This window comes from Vombatus ursinus, unplaced genomic scaffold (assembly GCF_900497805.2).
Source record: "Vombatus ursinus unplaced genomic scaffold, bare-nosed wombat genome assembly UNPS02014832.1, whole genome shotgun sequence".
Lineage (NCBI taxonomy): Eukaryota > Metazoa > Chordata > Mammalia > Diprotodontia > Vombatidae > Vombatus > Vombatus ursinus.
In genome coordinates, this window is record NW_020954610.1 from 45,703,623 (window position 1) to 45,721,627 (window position 18,005).

The following is an 18,005-nucleotide window of genomic DNA, read 5'->3' on the forward strand; positions in this document are numbered from 1 at the left end:
TGTGTGTGTGTGTGTGTGTGTGTGTGTGTGTGTGTGTGTGTGTGTGTTTACAAAAGGATTATCTGGTCTATTTCACCCCCAAATTCCTAACTATAGTGACTAGCAACCCACCTCTACTCACTATTTTTTTAGGTCCCACATCAGTCCAAACCACTGCCTGTTACTTTACTCCCCAGCACACAACCTTCCTCCCTCTTAGTGCGGGGAACTCTATAACATCCTATGGTAAAGGAAATGGAAAACTTAAATCTTGTTATATCTTGCTTTTGGATAAGACTTTACATTTTCTAAAGCATTTTCTGGGATATTTTTATCTGATCCTCAAAGTAAGGCCCTGGGGGGGGGGGGGGCAGCTAGGTGGCACAGTGGAAGTCAGGAGGACCTGAGCTCAAATTCAGCCTCAGACCAAACACTTGACACTTACTAGCTGTGTGACTCCGGGCAAGTCACTTAACTCCAACTGCCTTTAAAAAAAAAAAGTAAGGCTCTGGAGAATTCTTCTCGTCGTAAACAAAGGTGCCAAACTGGCAGCCAGCAACACTTTTGAGTGGGGCCTAAACCAGATTAAATTACAAGTGGGAAATGTTCAACAAAGTAAATTGAAATACCATAAAACCCAGATAATGTTAATCTCTGGTTTTCCAGGTCAAGATGAGGCCCACAGGGAATCATTTATCTTTAAGTTTGATACCACTAGTCATGAGCCTGCACGTCAAGACAATGATCCCTGATTACTAAGGATGAAATGGAGCCTTGTCTGGTTTTGCAACACAGCTCAGCCTACAACTCCAGTTCCATTCTATTGTTCTAAGTGTAACATGACACAAACTTCTTGCTACTTACCTGTACGAAGAAATAGATGAGGCCAAGGGGGGGGATGATGATAGCAGCAATGGGCGTGGTCAGCAATATGATTATACAGGCACCAATGACATTGAACAGGGATCCCATGAACATCTTGATGATCTGGGGAATCATTGAGTCCACTGTATCCATCTCCTTGGAGAATCTATTCACGAGGTTCCCACTGGGTGTTCGTTCAAAGAAGCTCATGGGGGACCGGAGGACATTGTGGAGCAGGTCCAGATGCAGGCGGCGGGAAGCTAAGATGCCCCCAATGGATACTGTCATCGAGTAGCCAAATACTGCAATACCTAGAACATACCATGCCATCATTCAGGAGATCAGTCCAGCAAAGGACAGAGATCACCTACACTGGTTTGTCTATAATTTATATGTTTACATGCTGTATCCCAAGTTAGACTGTGAGCTCCTTGAGAATAGACGCTGGTTTTTTTTGCCTTCCTTTGTATCTCCAGTGCTTAGCACAGTGCCTGGCACATAGGAGGCACTTAACAAAACGTTTACTGACTGCTTATTAATTGACTGACTTATGAGAAACCAGAAACGATGAGAGCTTTTTAACTTTATCAAGATCTGCTGCTGAGTAGGTTGCACCATTTCACTAGGTCTTAGACTTCCTCAGATGTTACTTGTCAGTTGGGTTGTCTCTTTCCCTGTCACATGGGGGCCTCCCTTAAGAGTCTGAGAAATAGCTCAAGAATGGACTTGGGGTTACTATAGACATTATAAAATATTTAGGAGTCTACATACCAAAACAAGCCCAGGAACTATATGAACACAATTACAAAACACTTTTCACACAAATAAAGTCAGATCTAAATAACTGGAAAAACATCAGTTGCTCATGGGTAGGCCGAACTAATATAATAAAAATGACAATTCTATGTAAGCTAATCTACTTATTCAGTGCCCTACTAATCAAACTACCAAAAAATTATTTTATAGAGCTAGAAAAAATAATAACAAGATTCATTTGGAATAACCAAATGTCTAGAATATCAAGGAAACTGATGAAAAGAAATGCAGGGGAAGGTGGCCTAGCCATCCCAGATCTTAAATTGTATTATAAAGCAGCAAATCATCAAAACTATTTGGCACTGGTAGAAACAGAGTAACAGATCAATAGAATAGGTTAGGTATGCAAGACACAGTAGACAATAACTATACTAATCCACTATTTGATGAACCCAAAGACCCCAGCTTCTGGGATAAGAACTCACTATTTGACAAAAACTGCTGGGAAAACTGGAAAAGAGTATGGCAGAAACTAGGCATAGACCAAAACCTCACACCATATACCAAAATAAAGTCAAAATGGGTTCATGATTTAGATATAAAGACTGATACTATAAGCAATCTGGGAGAGCAACGAATGGTTTACCTGTCAGATTTATGGAGAACAGAAGAATTTATGACCAAACAGGAGAACATTATGAAATGCAAAATGGATAATTTGATTTGAATTTAAATTGAAAAGTTTTTGCACAAACAAAGCCAATGCAACCAGGATTAGGAGGGAAGCAGAAAACTGGGAAAGAATTTTTACAACTAGTGTATCTGATAAGGGCATCATTTCTAAAATACATAGAAAACTAAGTCAAATTTATTTTCTATTCATTTATTTATTTATTTTTTAAAGCAATTGGGGTTAAGTGACTTGCCCAGGGTCACACAGCTAGTAAGTGACAAGTGTTTGGTCTGAGGCCGGATTTGAACTCAGGTGCTCCTGACTTCAGGGCCAGTCAAATTTATAAGAATACAAGTCATTCCCCAATTGATAAATGGTCAAAGGATATGAATGGCAGTTTTCAGATGAAGAAATTAAAGCCATCTACAGTCATATGAAAAAATGCTCTAAATCACTATTGATTAGAGAAATGCAAACTACAACAGCTCTGAGGTACCACATTACACCTATCAGATTGGCTAACGTGACAAAACAGAAAAATGATAAATGTTGGAGAAGATGTGGGAAAATTGGAACACTAATGCATTGTTGGTGGAGCTGTGAATTCATCCAACCATTCTGAAAAACAATTTGGAACTATGCCCAAAGGGCTATAAAAATGTGCGTAACCTTTGACCCAACAATACCACTTCTAGGGCTGTATCCCAAAGAGATCATAAAAATGGGAAATGGACCCATATGTACAAAAATATTTATAGCAGCTCTTTATATGGTGGCCAAGAATTGGAAATTGAGGGAATGCCCATCAATTGGGGAATAGTTGAACTCGCCATGGTATGTGAATGTAATGGGACACTATTGTGCTATAAAAAATGATGAGCAAGTAGACTTCAGAAAAACCTGGGAAGACTTGTATGGACTGATGCTAAGTGAAGTAAGAAGAACCAGGAGAACGTTGTACACAGTAACAGCCATGTTGTACAGATGACTAACTTTGATAGACTTCTCAGCAATGCAAGGGTCTAAGAAAGATTTATGACGGAAAATGCTATCCACATCCATAAAAAGAGATATGGAGTCTGAATGCAGATTAAAACATACTATTGGCTCTCTCTCTCTGTCTCTCTTTTTCTTTTTCTTCTTTCTTGTGGTTCCTCCTATTGGTTCTAATTCTTCCTTACAAAATGACTAATATGAAAATATGTTTAATAGGAATATATATGTAAAGCCTGTATCAGATTGCATGCCGTTTTGGGAACGGAGGAGAGGAGGGAGGTGGAGAAAAATTTTAAACTCAAAAGTTTATGGAAGTGATTATTGATAAATCAAAATAAATTAATAAAAAATAAAAGATAAAGATGAAAAAAAAAAGAATGGACTTTGGGGCAGCTAAGTGGTGCAGTGGATAGAGCACCAGCCCTGGAGTCAGGACAACCACAGCCTCAGACACATAAAACTCAGTAGATGTCTGACTCTGGGCAAGTCACTTAACTCCCACTGCCTCACCAAAAAAAAAAAAAAAAAAAAAAGGAATGCACTTCACATTTAAAAACAAAATGAAAAATAAAACAAAAACTATTTTCTTATATTCTTCTATGTATAGAGACCATAAACTTAAATAATAACTCTAGCAACCTACATACATTCCTTGGGAAGAGAGTATTTTGTATGAGGGTAGGTAGGTGGTATAGTGGATTGTGTGCTGGGCCTGGAGTCAGAAAGACCCGAATCAAATCCAGACACTTCCTAGATGTGTGACCCTGGGCAAGTCACTTAACCTGGTTTGCTTCAGTTCCTCATCTGTCAAATGACAGACCTCCACATATCTAGAAAAGGAAATGGCAAACCACTCAGGTATCTTTGTCAAGAAAACCCCAAATGGAGTCATGAAGAGTCAGACACAACTGAAATGACTGAACAACAACAACAAATTTTGTATGAAGGATGCCATCCGAAACATTAACCTCCCTAATTCTAGGAAGACATCTAAAGACCAAGAGGGATTTGGGACTCTCCAGGAGATTGAAAAGAAAGCTACTGGGGAGGTGAGAGTTCTACCTTTAACTTTCACTTAAATTCTATGGATGAAATTTAATTTTTTAAAAAATCTCCATGGATGTAACAGTCAGACTCACTTGCTGAAGTCCCCTTTGAGTAGTTTTTCCCTTTCTGATTAAGCAAAATAATAAGAAAAAAAATAAGGAGACTCCATTTGTCCTTGCTACAGAGATGTAGCGTAATTCAACAGACACAGTCACTTCTTTATCAATAAATGGTTCTTATTAATATTCTGACTTTAAGCTTCCTCATTTTTTTTTTTTGGTTAGGCAATGGGGTTAAGTGACTTGCCCATGGTCACTAAGCTAGTAAGCGTTATGTGTCTGAGGCCAGATTTGAACTCAGGTCCTCCTGAATCCAGGGCCAGTGCTCTATCCACTGCGCCACCTAGCTGCCCAAGCTTTCTCATTTCTAAAACAGGCATAGGAGAACCTTCCTTTCTACCCATCTCAGAGTACTGCAGTGAAAAGTAACTAGTTCAGTTTTAAAATATGAAAAACAAAACCAAAAAACCCCCCAAATCTGAAAAACAATGAGCACCCCTATTCTTTTCATCACCCTTCCAATACTGGCTTCAACAGGATAACAAGAGGAGGCAAAAATCTTCTAACTCAGGGATACGGGATCTTGGCAGGCTCACCTTGAGAAATGCCCAGCGCTCCATACACACCTAGCCGGACATCCGTGTGCTGCTGTGTCCCATTGACCACGGGATCATCGGTCCATAAGCTAAGCCAGTAGTTGGAAGCCAAGGCGGCTACATGGTTACTGACAAAAAGGAAGATGCTCAGAAAAGAGATAAAAAGTCCAATAGCTTTCATATAATCCCAGTACACTGACAGCTTTACCTAAAAACACAAGGGAGAAAAACCACTTTACAAAATTAAAACAAAAAACAAAAATATAGGATGTCACTCACTTTCCCCCAAAACCTATACAGCCTTAGCAGGCAGCTGAGGACCAAGTCATGGTTCTAGAACCAGGTCCTAGAGTGAGCCTAAGCCAGTGACCCTATGTCAGCAAGGCCCTCCCCGCCTCCACTGTCACTGTTTCCCTCAAATAAAACATTCTCTCCTCTCTCTTCAACCTCTTCCAATTTTGTTCAGCCTCTAAAGCTTGGCATATGTCTGAGCCTCTTCCAGGAACCTTCCCTTACTACTCCAGCCCACACTGCTCTCCTTCTGGGCAGAATTCCGACAGTACACAGAGTCTTTGACCTAGCACGTAGCATGATTATATTGTCTTGTATTATTAACTGTTGTTTCATGTCTGTTAAGCTTGTCTCCTCAACTAGATAGAGGGTAGAAACCATGTTTTACACCACTACAGAGCCTAGTGCAATAGTGAATCCTCAGTAAGACGTCAAAGACACTCACGGGTTGACTGATCAATTAAGTTCTATAGCACTCGTGTTACTCCCAGTCACTCAGAAAAAGCTTCTATTTCCTTATGACCTGGTTTGGTTCAGCATGCTATGCTATCTTTCCTGAGAATCGTACAGTTAGTAGTCCCCACCTTCCCCACACATTTTTATTATACACTATATAAGGCAAGGAAATACAGTGACTCAGAAGGGAATTACTGTAACCTAAACCGGACATTTCAGTCTCTTATCTCTGTCTCCTTTGACAGACATAGAAGTTAAAAAGCAGCAAGGAGGGAGGTGTAATTGTTTGCTGCTGGTGACCTGACTCCCTAGGAAGGCTTTGAGCTGGAAGGCAAGAAAAAAGCAGAGGGAAGACTGGTGGGCAAAAGGAAAGAATGGAATTGGCTCATCATCTCAAAGTTCTTGGAAGACAGCTTGAGATGAAAGGAATAGCAATCTGGAGGTCAGCTTCCCAACAAAAACATCATGGAGTAAAGAAGGTAGCTACAATGTTGAGATAGATCTCAAAGTTCTCCCTTTCCAATCTCCCATCTCTTCACTTTCTACTCAACCCATCCTTGGGTACCATCTTTCAATGTGTGAAACCAAGCCCCACTGACAGGGGACACTTTGTGGACAGGGCTTTCTCACAACCTTTAATAACAGACATCCCTAGGTCACATTTGGAGAGTGATTTACCTTACCAATCCCATGTATAAACATTATCTCTACTTTACAATGTGAGGAAACTGAGGCTTGGAGGCTAAGTGCCTATTGTCACCACTACAGCAAAAGCAGTATCTGACTTAAGGGCACTATTCTCCTATCTCTGGGAGCAGCCAATGTGAGAGTGGCAAAATTGAATACTAGAAAGGTTAATGGGATAAAGACTAACTTTACAACAATGGGAGAGTGAATTTAGCCCTCTGGGCCTCAGTTTTCTCACCTATAAAATAAAGACATTAAACCAGATGAACTCTAAGGTCCTTTTCCAACTTTGAATAGTCAAAGACCTATTGCCTCCTTCTCTTACTCTATTTACCCTTTTTTTCTGATTTGGGAGTTATTTTCTCCCTCACCGGCATCACTGTCAATGGGTCAGTAAGAGCAAGGAGAAGTGGTGGCACTCCAGGATAGCTTTAAACATAGTACAGATTTTTAAATCCGTAAAATTTAAAATCTGGGGCAGCTAGGTGGCAAGGTGGATAGAATGTTGGGCCCAGAGGCGGAAATACCTAAGTTAAATCTGGCCTCAAATACTTACTAGCTGTATGACCCTGGGCTAGTCACTTAACCCTGCTTCCCTCAGTTTCCTCATCTGTAAAATGAGCTGGAGAAAGAAATGGCCAACCATTCCGGTATCTTTGCCAAGAAAACCCCAAATGGGGTCATGAAGAGCTGGACAAATGAAACAAATGAAAACAAAATATTTTTTAAATCTGAGATAACACTATTTCCACCTCCCTTTCTTTAAGCAAGCAAGGTCAAAAACTGATGCTATTACAAAAATTGCTAAAAGACTAGCAGCTGATTGATCAGCAAAGGGCAGGCAGGGTAAGAACACTTGGATTTTACCTGCCCGGTCTTGGCTTTATCAGCCTCCATCAGCTTCCAGGCATCCTTCTCTGCTTCAGATTTCCGCATGTCGGCTGTGCTGCCATGCTTCATAGGCTCTGTGCTATAGGAGGAGGAGTTACTGACCTGTCTAGAGAAAACAACACAGAGAGTCAAATCTTTGTAGTCACAGATGGAGCCTGAGCCCCAGGACCTACATGAGCGCACACTAGATGAGAAATTTCACTAAGAGCAAGAACAGCCACACTGCCTGCGCCAGGGTTCTACGATCCAAAAGAGCAAAGTCTCTGAGCAGAGAGCAAACTTGAACAAGAAGATTTGATCTAAGTGGCCGGCATACTGACCTGGGGGTCAGGAGATGTGGGTTTTGGTCCAGCTCTGCCACTGTACCTGAACCTTGGATTTCTCAGAAATTAATCACTCCCTCATCAGCACTCCTATAGCTTATTTTTAAAATCCAATCCAATCTAACAAGTATGTATTAAATGCCTAATATGCACAAAGACAAAAATGAACAATAAATTGTGTCTGTCCTAAAAGAGCTTACATTCTGCCGGGACTAGATAAGGCTTGAACCTGGCCATCTGGGAAGTATCCCATATTTCTACTCCAGCATAGTGCCTGGCACATAGTAAGTGCTATATATATGTTTGTTGTTGTTGTTATTGTTCAGTTGTTTCAGTCATGTCCAACTCTTCATGACCTCATTTGGGGTTTTCTTGGCAAAGATACTGGAGTGGTTTGCCATTCCCTTCTCCAGCTCATTTTACAGATGAGGAAACTGAGGCAAACAGGCTTAAGTGACTTACCCAGGGTCACACAGCTATTAAGTGTCTGAGGCCAGATTTGAACTCAAGAAGATGAGTCTTCCCTGACTTCAGGCCCAGCACTCTATCCACTGTGCCACCAAGTTGTCCAAACAATAACAACAAACATTTATATATATATATATAGATGTTAGCTATCGTTATTATTACTTCTGGAGAGAACAACTCCCTCTGGTCAAAGCCACCGTGCCCAAAGTTTCATCTGTGGTTTTTCAAAATGCATTTTCCTTGGCTCTTATTAGAGGGTATATTTGAAACTCAACTTAGGAAAACACAAGCTGCATGGCTATGGCTATGTATCTGTTTGCTGGCAACCTGTCAAACCAATCCATCTCTCTAGTGAAACTCAGTAACACTACAAGGGAGCCCAGGAAAGGACCAGGGTGAGATAAACATCAGGCAAGTAAGTGCTGGGACAAATCAAACAGTTGGGTTGAATTCGACGGTCACTGAAGTCCCTTCCACTCTCTAACTCTGTCATCTTTTACACCAAAGGCATTCTTGTCAGGGAGTTCAGATACTCAAGCTGGTGTAAGCTCACCTCCTTGTGCCACTGTTCCCTGTCTCTCCTTCCTCCCCCAGTAAAGCATAGTCATGATGCTTACTACATACAGTCCCATATTATGGTTACTGCAAAACGCTGCAACATTATTGCAAAACTAAAATCGCCCCTACTGGAATGTAAGCTCCTTAAAGGTAGGGACTGTGTCTTACCTATCTTTGCATCTCTCATAGCACATTTCCTTATACATTAATGGCATCTAAATAAATATTTAAACAATCTGATCTATGAAACAGATATGCCTCTTCCTCTCTCTCAAGACACCCGTGAGGCCTGGTGATCTCATATCCATCATAACTGCTTCAATTTCTTTTGAGGGAATTGACAAAGAGTTGTGGGGGGGAATCCTCCAAAAATTCAAGAAAGTGAATGACATATTATTACTAAGCAGCTGGAACCTTCAGATATGTGCACGTGTAGAATGTAAGCTTCTTACAGTCAAGGAGCATTACATTTTTGTCTGTATCCCTAGTGCCTAGCAGGTCCTGAAACACAGCCAGGTACTATGTTAGGGTCTGGGGAAATGAAGACAAAAGTAAAACAATTCCTTGCACTTTGCTTCAGGGAAGACAACAAGAATGTAGATAGGCATATAATTGGCAAATACAAGGTATTTTTTGAAATACAACGGAATGGGGAAGCAACAGCAGCTAAGGACGTTCAGGAAATAAACTGAATAAACCCTTGCTTGACTAAATGATTGGAGAGAGAATAAACAAGCTTTGCCCTCTCGGACAAAAAGTTCCCAAACTGTTTGGGGATCCCCAGAGTAGATTAGAGCCACACTCCCATCCCAAACATGAAAACTGAAAAATCAGGTCTTCTGGCAGAGTAAGGCCTGCAAAAGCCAATGTTTCCTCACTGAGAAAGTAGAAATCCTCTCAGTCATGGGAAGCTTCACAAAGTTAGCTGGGGTGACAGCTCAAAGCCTACTCCCTCCACTTGTACTTTGACCTTGCACTATCCCTGACCTCCCTTCCACCTTGGAATGTCCTACTATCCTTATTATAATCATATGCACCTATTTCTAGTGTTGATATCCCCTTGTCTAGATGGTTAACTCCTCAAGGACAGATACCAACATGCCTCTTCTTTATTAAGCTGCTTAACTCCCAGGACTACAACAGGCATCCTGCATACCTTTCCCCAAAATGCCCAATGATGGATGGACAGATGCATAAACTCTGAAGGGAAAGGTTCCTCAAGATATGATGGAGTACGTCAGAGCACAAGTCCTCCTCAGCTGAATGGTTATCAGGAAAGCGCCTGGAAGATGTGTTCAAAACAACCATGCTCTTCCCATGTGCTCGTTTTTATTTTTTTGGTTTGTTAAAATAAAGCAATTCCTAGGAGCCCCAGGTCATATCAGGTAACCGCCAGTGAATTTGTGACCTATCAGCCGGCTGTTCTCTATTAGCTGGCTAAAAGTAAACATCCCGAGCTTGCTCTCAAGCTCCTTCGTGACCCTGTTGTTTCAAATTTCACAACTCAAGCCAAATGGCCCAAGAATCCATGCCATGTAGGGAACCTCGGTGTCAAGGAGGATGGACTTACTGCAAAAATATGAGGCATATAAGCCATGCCATTCTGCCAGGAAGAGACTGTGGCTGATCAGTCTGAACCTGAGAGATGGGTGAACTTATAAAGTTGTGAGAGGCAGAAAAAACAAGATGACAATGAACGCCAGCCCCTTCCACTGGCCTGGGCCAACCAAAGGCCTTTTTTGGTAGCTTAAGCCATGAGGGTGGCATCATGCTCCTCTTTCAGGTCAGTGAGAAAAAAGGGCAGAGAAACTCCAGGGACATTTACCAATGCACACACACACACACACACACACACACACACACACACAGCCCTACCTCTTTAGCTGTTTTTCTGAGGTTTCAGTTATCAGGACTCCATTCTCCATTTGCTTTATTTCCTTCACGGCTGGACCATTGGTATCTGTTAACCCAATGAGGAGGAGAGGCAGATTGAATGGATTCAAAAAGCCTGATAAATATTGCAGAGGTCCCTGGGGTGGGTCTATTCACACTCCATAGGGTATTCCAAAATTCTTTGTTATGTTAAAATCTTTAAAACTGCAATGAGGCTTTTGAGACACCTTACATAATGCTTTATATCAATAGTGTCAAACTTAAATAGAAAATAGATCCCTGCTGGCCACACAATGACTCTGAAAACCACAAAATCGACATTACCTAAGTTGTAATATATTTTATTAAATATTTACCAACTACTTTTTAATCTGGTTCAGGCTTCCATTAGGAGTGGTGCAGGTCCCTCTGCTTTAGATAAGCCCTTATGAGGGGCAGCTAGGTGGTACAATGGATAGGGCACTGGCCCTGGAGTCAGAAGGACCAGACTCAGACACTTACTAGCTGTGTGACCCTGGGTAAGTTATTTAACCCGGATGGCCTCAAAAAAAAAAAAATAACAATAACCTGTTAAGAGCAAAAGAGGGGGCAGCGAGGTGGCGCAGTGTATAGAGCACCGGTCCTGAAGTCAGGAGGACCTGAGTTCAAATCCGGCCTCAGACCAAACACTTGACACTTACTAGCTGTGTGACTCTGGCCAAGTCACTTAATCTCAATTGCCTAAAAAAAAAATTTTTTTAAAAAAAGAGCAAAAGAGGCTGTACTCAAAAGATGTGTTTCTAAAAACTTGGTGTGAATTGAATTTTTGGTCAAGGGATTTATATTTGAAAGACACCAGGGGATCCTGCTATTTAAGTGAACTTCGATGTAAAGCAAATAGCTGGTATAGAACAGGAGCAACAGAACCGCCCTGGGAGTCGACAGACCTGGGTCTGAATCTGAAGTTTAGTTGTTCTTTGGCTTTAGGCAAGTCACTTTGACCTCTCTGAGGCTCGGTTTTATTTAAAAAAAAAAAAAATGAAAAGAACAGGATTATAGAGCTAATCTTGGAGTCAGGAAGAACTAGCTTTCATTCCCACCTCTGACACAAACTTAAGGTGTGACCCTGAGCCAATCACTTACCTTGTCAGTGTCCCAGGAAATTCTCTAAGCCTATAACCTGCAGAGGAGGTGCCAAATCTGTACTGGCAGACTTTCCCCATTGAGTGTCTCTTAAATTAATTGAATCATAGGCTTGTTTAAATAAAAAAAAGTTTACATAGGATTTAGAGGTGGGAAGAACTGAAGGGATCACCTAATCCAATATCCTAATTTTATGGATGGGGAAACTGAGACTCAGAGATATGACGGGGCTTACTGACTTACCTGAAGTTCATACAAGTAATAACATTTAAGCTACTGACCTATCAGACTGGCCAACATGACAAAATAGGAAAATGACAAATGTTGGAGAAGATGTGGGAAAATTGGAACACTAATGCATTGTTGGTGGAGTTGTGAACCGATCCAACCATTCTGGAGAGCAATTTGGAACTATGCCCAAAGGGCTATAAAAATGTGCATATCCTTTGACCCAGCAATAGCACTTCTAGGTCTGTATCCCAAAGACATCATACAAATGGGAAAAGGACCCACATGTATAAAAATATTTATAGCAGCTCTTTTTGTGGTGGCCAAGAATTGGAAATTGAGGGATGCCCATCAACTGGGGAGTGGCTGAACAAGCTGAGGTATATGAATGTAATGGAATACTATTGTGCTGTAAGAAATGATGAGCAGTCAAATTTCAGAAAAACCCAGAAAGACTTGTATGAACTGATGCTGAGTGAAGTGAGCAGAACCAGGAGAACGTTGTACACAGTAACAGTGACGTTGTGCGATGACTAATGTTGAAAGATTTAGCCCTTCTCAGCAATGCAAGGATCTAAGGCATCTCCAAAGGTCTCATGATGGAAAACACTACCCACATCTAAAGAAAGAACTATGGAATTTGAATGCAGATTGAAGCATACTATTTGCTATTTTTTTCTTCAGTTTTGTTTTATCTCCTCTTTCTGATGATTCCTCCTATTGGTTCTAATTTTTCCTTACAACATGACTAATATGAAAATATGTTTAATAGGAATGAATATGTATAGCCTATATCAGATTGTATGCCATCTTGGGGAAGGAGGGGAGAAGGGAGAAAGAGAAAAATTTAAAACTCAAAAGCTTATGGAAGTGATTGTTAATAAATCAAAATAAATTAATGAAAAAAAATTTAAAAAAAAAGAAACCTAAAAAAAATATTTAAACTATCTGCCTCACAGGGTTGTTGTAAGGAAGGCATTCTATAAATCTTACAGTTCTACACAAAATATATTATTATTAGTTGTCACTGTTGGATGGTTGAGTAGTCCCAAGGTACCCAATTTGGTTAATCCTTCTGACAAATCAGATCTCATATATAGGGTTTGCTTGCAGTAAGATACACCTTTATTCTGGGTACTGCCTATACAGGAAACAAATTATACCCTCACTCCAACCACTGGAAACTTCCCTGTTCAAGTAAAGAGGAGCTAGATCAGATAGGCCTTTGTCTAGAGGTGGAGGGTTGGCCGATGGAGACCATCAAAGTGAATCTTCTTACAAAACCTACAAGGCATTTTGTCTTGGGACAGCCATGTATAATTTCCCTAGCTGTGACACAAAGGCCACATCAAGATCTAAGTCGATTTCTGGAAAGAAAATGTTGCTATTTTAAGGACGCTTTGCTAACAGCAAAAGGCTTTGAGCACTAGAATATATGAGGTGGTCCTCTGATGGCCAGTTGGACAGCCTTTGGGATACCTGCTCTATAAAAGAAAGAAAGCTGGCCTGATGTTGTTGGGATCCAATAGGTCGGAGAGAGCAAGGGATATATTCCTCCTCAGGCAGACATTCCGGCTTTACTTCCTCCTCTCAATCCCTGCTCCCTCCCTCCCATCAGTCAACCAATAAACATTTATAAGCACCTATTATGTATCATGCATAGTAGGAGGCCCTGGAGATAAAAATACTACAATGAGACAGAGAGTCTCCGCCCTCAAGTTGCTTACATTCCATTGGTCTTACTAACAACACATATTTTATCTTTTACTGGGTCTAGAGGAAAACTAATCTGCTGGAAGCCTTCCTTTTCAAATAACCAAATTACCATAATACAAAGAAAAATAACTAGAAAATAATCAAAAATGAATATTGTGAAATTACAAAGAACAAGTGTGGCCACAAGAAAGAAATATGAGAAGACATCTCCCCACAACTCTACAGGGGGGGAAGTCCACAGGTATGGAACACTGCATATACTGTCAGATTTCTTTCAATGTACTGATTGAAGTTTTGCTGATTTAAAAAAAAAATCTTTTTCCTCTTCTAATTTTTTCTTATAAAAAATTCTTTGCAATAAGGGATGGATTTCTGGGAAGGCAGAGGGAAAGGGAGACATGGGAAAATTTAGGTGACATGAAAACGAAGGATATCAATAAAATTTTTATAAAAAACACCAATAACAATCTCTTCAAGGCTGAAATCAGTTCCCTTCTTGCGGCGTGTATCAAGTACCAAAAGGCAGGTAACGTGAACTTAATGATGAGAACTGGGCCATACGCAGGGCACCAGAGAAGGACCCCAGCAACCAGACTATCTCTGAACATATGACAGACAGGGTGACCCTTCCAAACATCCTCCAGTTGCTGCTTTGACTCTTCAGAAGGAATGTCCTCAGGAGGTTCAGTGAGAGAGTTGCTTTAATCCCATGCCATCCTTCCGTCAAACCCAGAAGTTCAAAGACAATCAAGTGCACATCTCTACTTGAAGAAGGCTATATAATTAAACCCTCTTTCAACTAGCCACTCAAAACTTCACCTGAGACTACCTTCTCCTACAGCCTCTCCCTACCCCACCAGAGGCCTCCACCTCTTAGGAGAGTAAGCTAATGTCTGCAGCGGGTGGCTAAGATCAGAAAGGGCCTTACTAGGCTGGGTCAGTGCCCTAGGAAAAAAAATATGAGTACAGAGTGCCTATTTCAAGCCAAAAGATCAATACTTCTTTGTCATCGTTAATAAGGAATGCACTTAGCTTTATCATTATTATTATTATTATTATTTTAAGGTGAAGAGAGCAGGAGCAGAAACTAACTGGTATTTTTGTCACAGTCATGCAGCTCACAATAGAGGCTAGTCTACTACTGCCTTGTACCTGCAAGCACTATAGCCAGATCTAAGCCAAGCAACACCAACCTTCCTCCTCTGCCATGGCCTTCTTGCCTAGAGCTGAGAAAACCAAAAGTTACAGAAAGTTAAGTTTAAAAGTCATTTTTGAGTCTCTAAAAGATGCCCTTGTCTGTATTTTTTGAAGGAAAAACTACAGTAGAACAGAGCAGACCTAAACTGGGAGGGAGGGGAGAATCATTCCTTCTCCCTCCCTTGCCCTAGAGCAATCTCAGAGAACAAGCAAATTGGCACTGTATGTGTTCTCACCCACTCAGTGAGGGAGGAGAGTTCCTGGACCCAATTTTATAGAGGCAGTGGTATAACCTCGCAGCCCAAGAGTTGGCAGTCATGGAAGGGGAAGTTATATAACCTTAATGATGGGAAGATTCCCTGGGTATCACTGGACTTTTGGAGAGGGATGGGAATCACACAAAAGGCCCTAAGGCCAGAGAAGCTGGGGGCAACTAAGCCATAACAGAGGAAGAACAAAGACTCAGACTTTGCCCTCTGTCAATACCGTGCATCATCTGGCCAGTGCAAGGCTGATGAGAAACAGGGCTGCTAAGCATACTTCCTTTTAAGGCGAGTCTTAAGTTCTCTGGAATACTGCTATGAATATGGAGAACTTTAGAGCACTTGGGGAAGGTGGGACTCCCTGGAAAAAGAGGAGAACTGTACCAATATTTTAAGGCAACCATAAATCCTTATGTGTTTTCTGTATTTTCTGTCTGATGGAATAAAGAATGTTTGTACCCCCTCCCCCCAAAAATAATACATTTAAAGGGAAAACATATAAAGAAATGCAGTTGGGGAAGCCAAGAATGATTGAAAGAAGCAACCTACCTATGCCTCAGTTTCCGCTTCTCCATGCTATCTTATAAGAAGTGGTAGATAACACTCACACATATGCCATGTGTAAAAAAAAAAAAGTACCATGTTTCTTTGAGATCAATCACTGGGACTTGACGTGGAGGGAAGAACGCTGAATTTTAAGTCAGAGGACCTGAGATGGAGTCCTAGTTTTGCCACTTTCCACGAGAAAAGTCTCCATCTCAGTGTTCCCATCTACAGAACAGGGATAATGACACCTCTATATCGATGTCACCAGGTTCTTAAGGGAAAAGCACCCTAGAAAATTTAAAAGGACTCCATCAATGGGGGCCATTATTCAATTTGCTTCAACCTGCCCTTGATGGTTATCTGTTAAGCTGCCAAAATGTAGAAGGCCCTGTGCTAGGTACTAGAGAAACAACAATGAAATAGTTCCTGCCCTCAAGAAGTTTCCATTCTTTTATAATGTGTAAGTGATGTAGGAGTAATTTAACGAGAAGAGGAGGAGAGTGGAGGTAGAAAGGGAGAAGTAAAACAGAAGGATAAGGGTATATTTTGCAGAGGAGGAATAGGGACATAAGCTAAAAAAGGATTCTAAGGCAAAAGAGAAAGAATGTTCCCCCTCAGCCATTCTGTGGCCTGGCGGCAACACGTGGAGGGAGAGAAGGAAGGTCAAATTTAAGAAACATCGAGTAGTCCAATTTGGCTGGAACAGAGCTTTTGTTGGGAAATGAAGTTTCTAGCCATAAAACAAAGCTAATAAATCAGGCTGCAGCCATCTTGTGAAGGGATCCTGTCCTACAGAATCCTTCTTTTCCCATAAGACAAACCTCAGACTCCATTTTCTTCATGTAGCCCTTTCCGATACTTTCAATTGTTAGTGCCTTCCCTCTCAAACTATCTTGTGCTTAACTATTTTGTATATTGTATTTATTCACTTTATGTAGGGTGTCCCAAAAGTGTTTCTCCCATTAAAATGGGAGGGACTGATTAGGGATTATTTCATTCTGGGTACTTTTATCTCCAGCCACCTGGCATAGTGCCAGGCACCTAGGAGGCATTTAATAAGTATTTGCTGATGGATGGATTAGCTGCAAAGTTTTGTTTTTTTTCACAGGCAGGAAGAAGCCAATGAGTTTAGGAGGAGGGGACTGCTTGGGCTGTGCCATGGAAATATCATTTGAGCAGCTATGGGAATGAAGGTTTGGGAAGAGGGGAAATGGAACCACAATTAGGAAGTTGTTGTAATTGTCCAAGTGAAAGGGAAGGAGGGCTATGATTGTGTAAGGGGAGAGAAGTAAGAAAAATGCTGTGAAGTTAGAAATAATGTGAGTTGGCAACTGAGTGGATATGGGATGAGAGAGAGGGATGAAGAACCTGGGTTACAAATGCAGGTTACCTGGGAGAAGGATGGGGATGCTTGGAAGAAATGCTATTCAAACAGAAAAAAGTTTCCTCCTCAAAACTCAAAATGTTTTTTAAAAAACATATTAAAAGACTTTGTTTATATGTAATTGAGAAAAAAAAATAAAAATTAAATGCAAAAAGAAAAAAAAGCTTCTTCCTCAGGTGGCAAACAAAATAATATTAAGAATTCAGGTACATCAGGCTGAATCTGAGCAAGCCTTTCAATCCTGGTTAGAAAAACCCTGTATTGTCTCCAGAAATGAAAGGGGAAAGGCCTCGCTGGTCTCTGAATTGGGGAGATGCAGAGTTGGGAGCTGGCCAGGTATATGGTACAGTGGATAGTGTACTGGGCTTGGAGTCAGGAGAACCTTAGTTCAAATCCAGCCTCAGACACTTACCAGCTGGGCAACCCTGGGCAAATCACTTAATCCTGTTTGCCTCAGTTCTTCATTTGTAAAATGAGTTAAAGAAGGAAATAGCAAACCACTCCAGTATCTTTGCCAAGAAAACCCCAAATGGGGTCACAAAAGTTGAACATGGCTGAAAAAACAATTGACTAAATAGTTGGGTGCTAGGGTGACATTTAAATTATCAACTATAAATGATGTGAAGAAATAAAAAAGAACCGGCATTCTACATGAATGACTGCCAAAGCTTAGGTGGCTCTGGAAGGAATAAAACAGAGCATATTTCTGGATTGCAGGACTCTTTTCATATACCATTATACTCGAGCCAATCTGTACAGATTGTGTTAGCACAGAGCAATACAAAAGGGATGGAAAAAACACAGATGTAATCTGTACAGATGGCAAAAAAGGACAGTTATATATGAATGTAATGGAATACTTTGGGACTGTACAAAATAATGACAAGCAGTTTCAGAGAAACCTGACACATAAGGAAGTGAACAGAACCAGGAGACCAATTCAGACAATCACTGTAACACCGTAAGGACAGACTAACTCTGAACTCTGATCAATGCAATGACCAGTCATGAT

At 40.9% G+C, this 18,005-nt stretch overlaps 1 protein-coding gene across 4 annotated transcripts in view; it reads right to left on the reverse strand.

Annotated features, from left to right (window-relative positions):
• ABCC1 (ATP binding cassette subfamily C member 1) overlaps positions 1 to 18,005 on the reverse strand; it is a 138,693-nt gene that overhangs the window by 19,414 nt on the left and 101,274 nt on the right. For all 4 annotated transcript variants that reach the window (XM_027839204.1, XM_027839205.1, XM_027839203.1 and 1 more), the window contains 4 exons: positions 10,520 to 10,604; positions 7,272 to 7,401; positions 4,971 to 5,178; positions 844 to 1,154 (listed from right to left, as the gene is read on the reverse strand). In XM_027839204.1, coding sequence (XP_027695005.1) covers positions 844 to 1,154; positions 4,971 to 5,178; positions 7,272 to 7,401; positions 10,520 to 10,604 — 734 coding nt within the window. The remainder of the gene's footprint in view (positions 1 to 843; positions 1,155 to 4,970; positions 5,179 to 7,271; positions 7,402 to 10,519; positions 10,605 to 18,005) is intronic.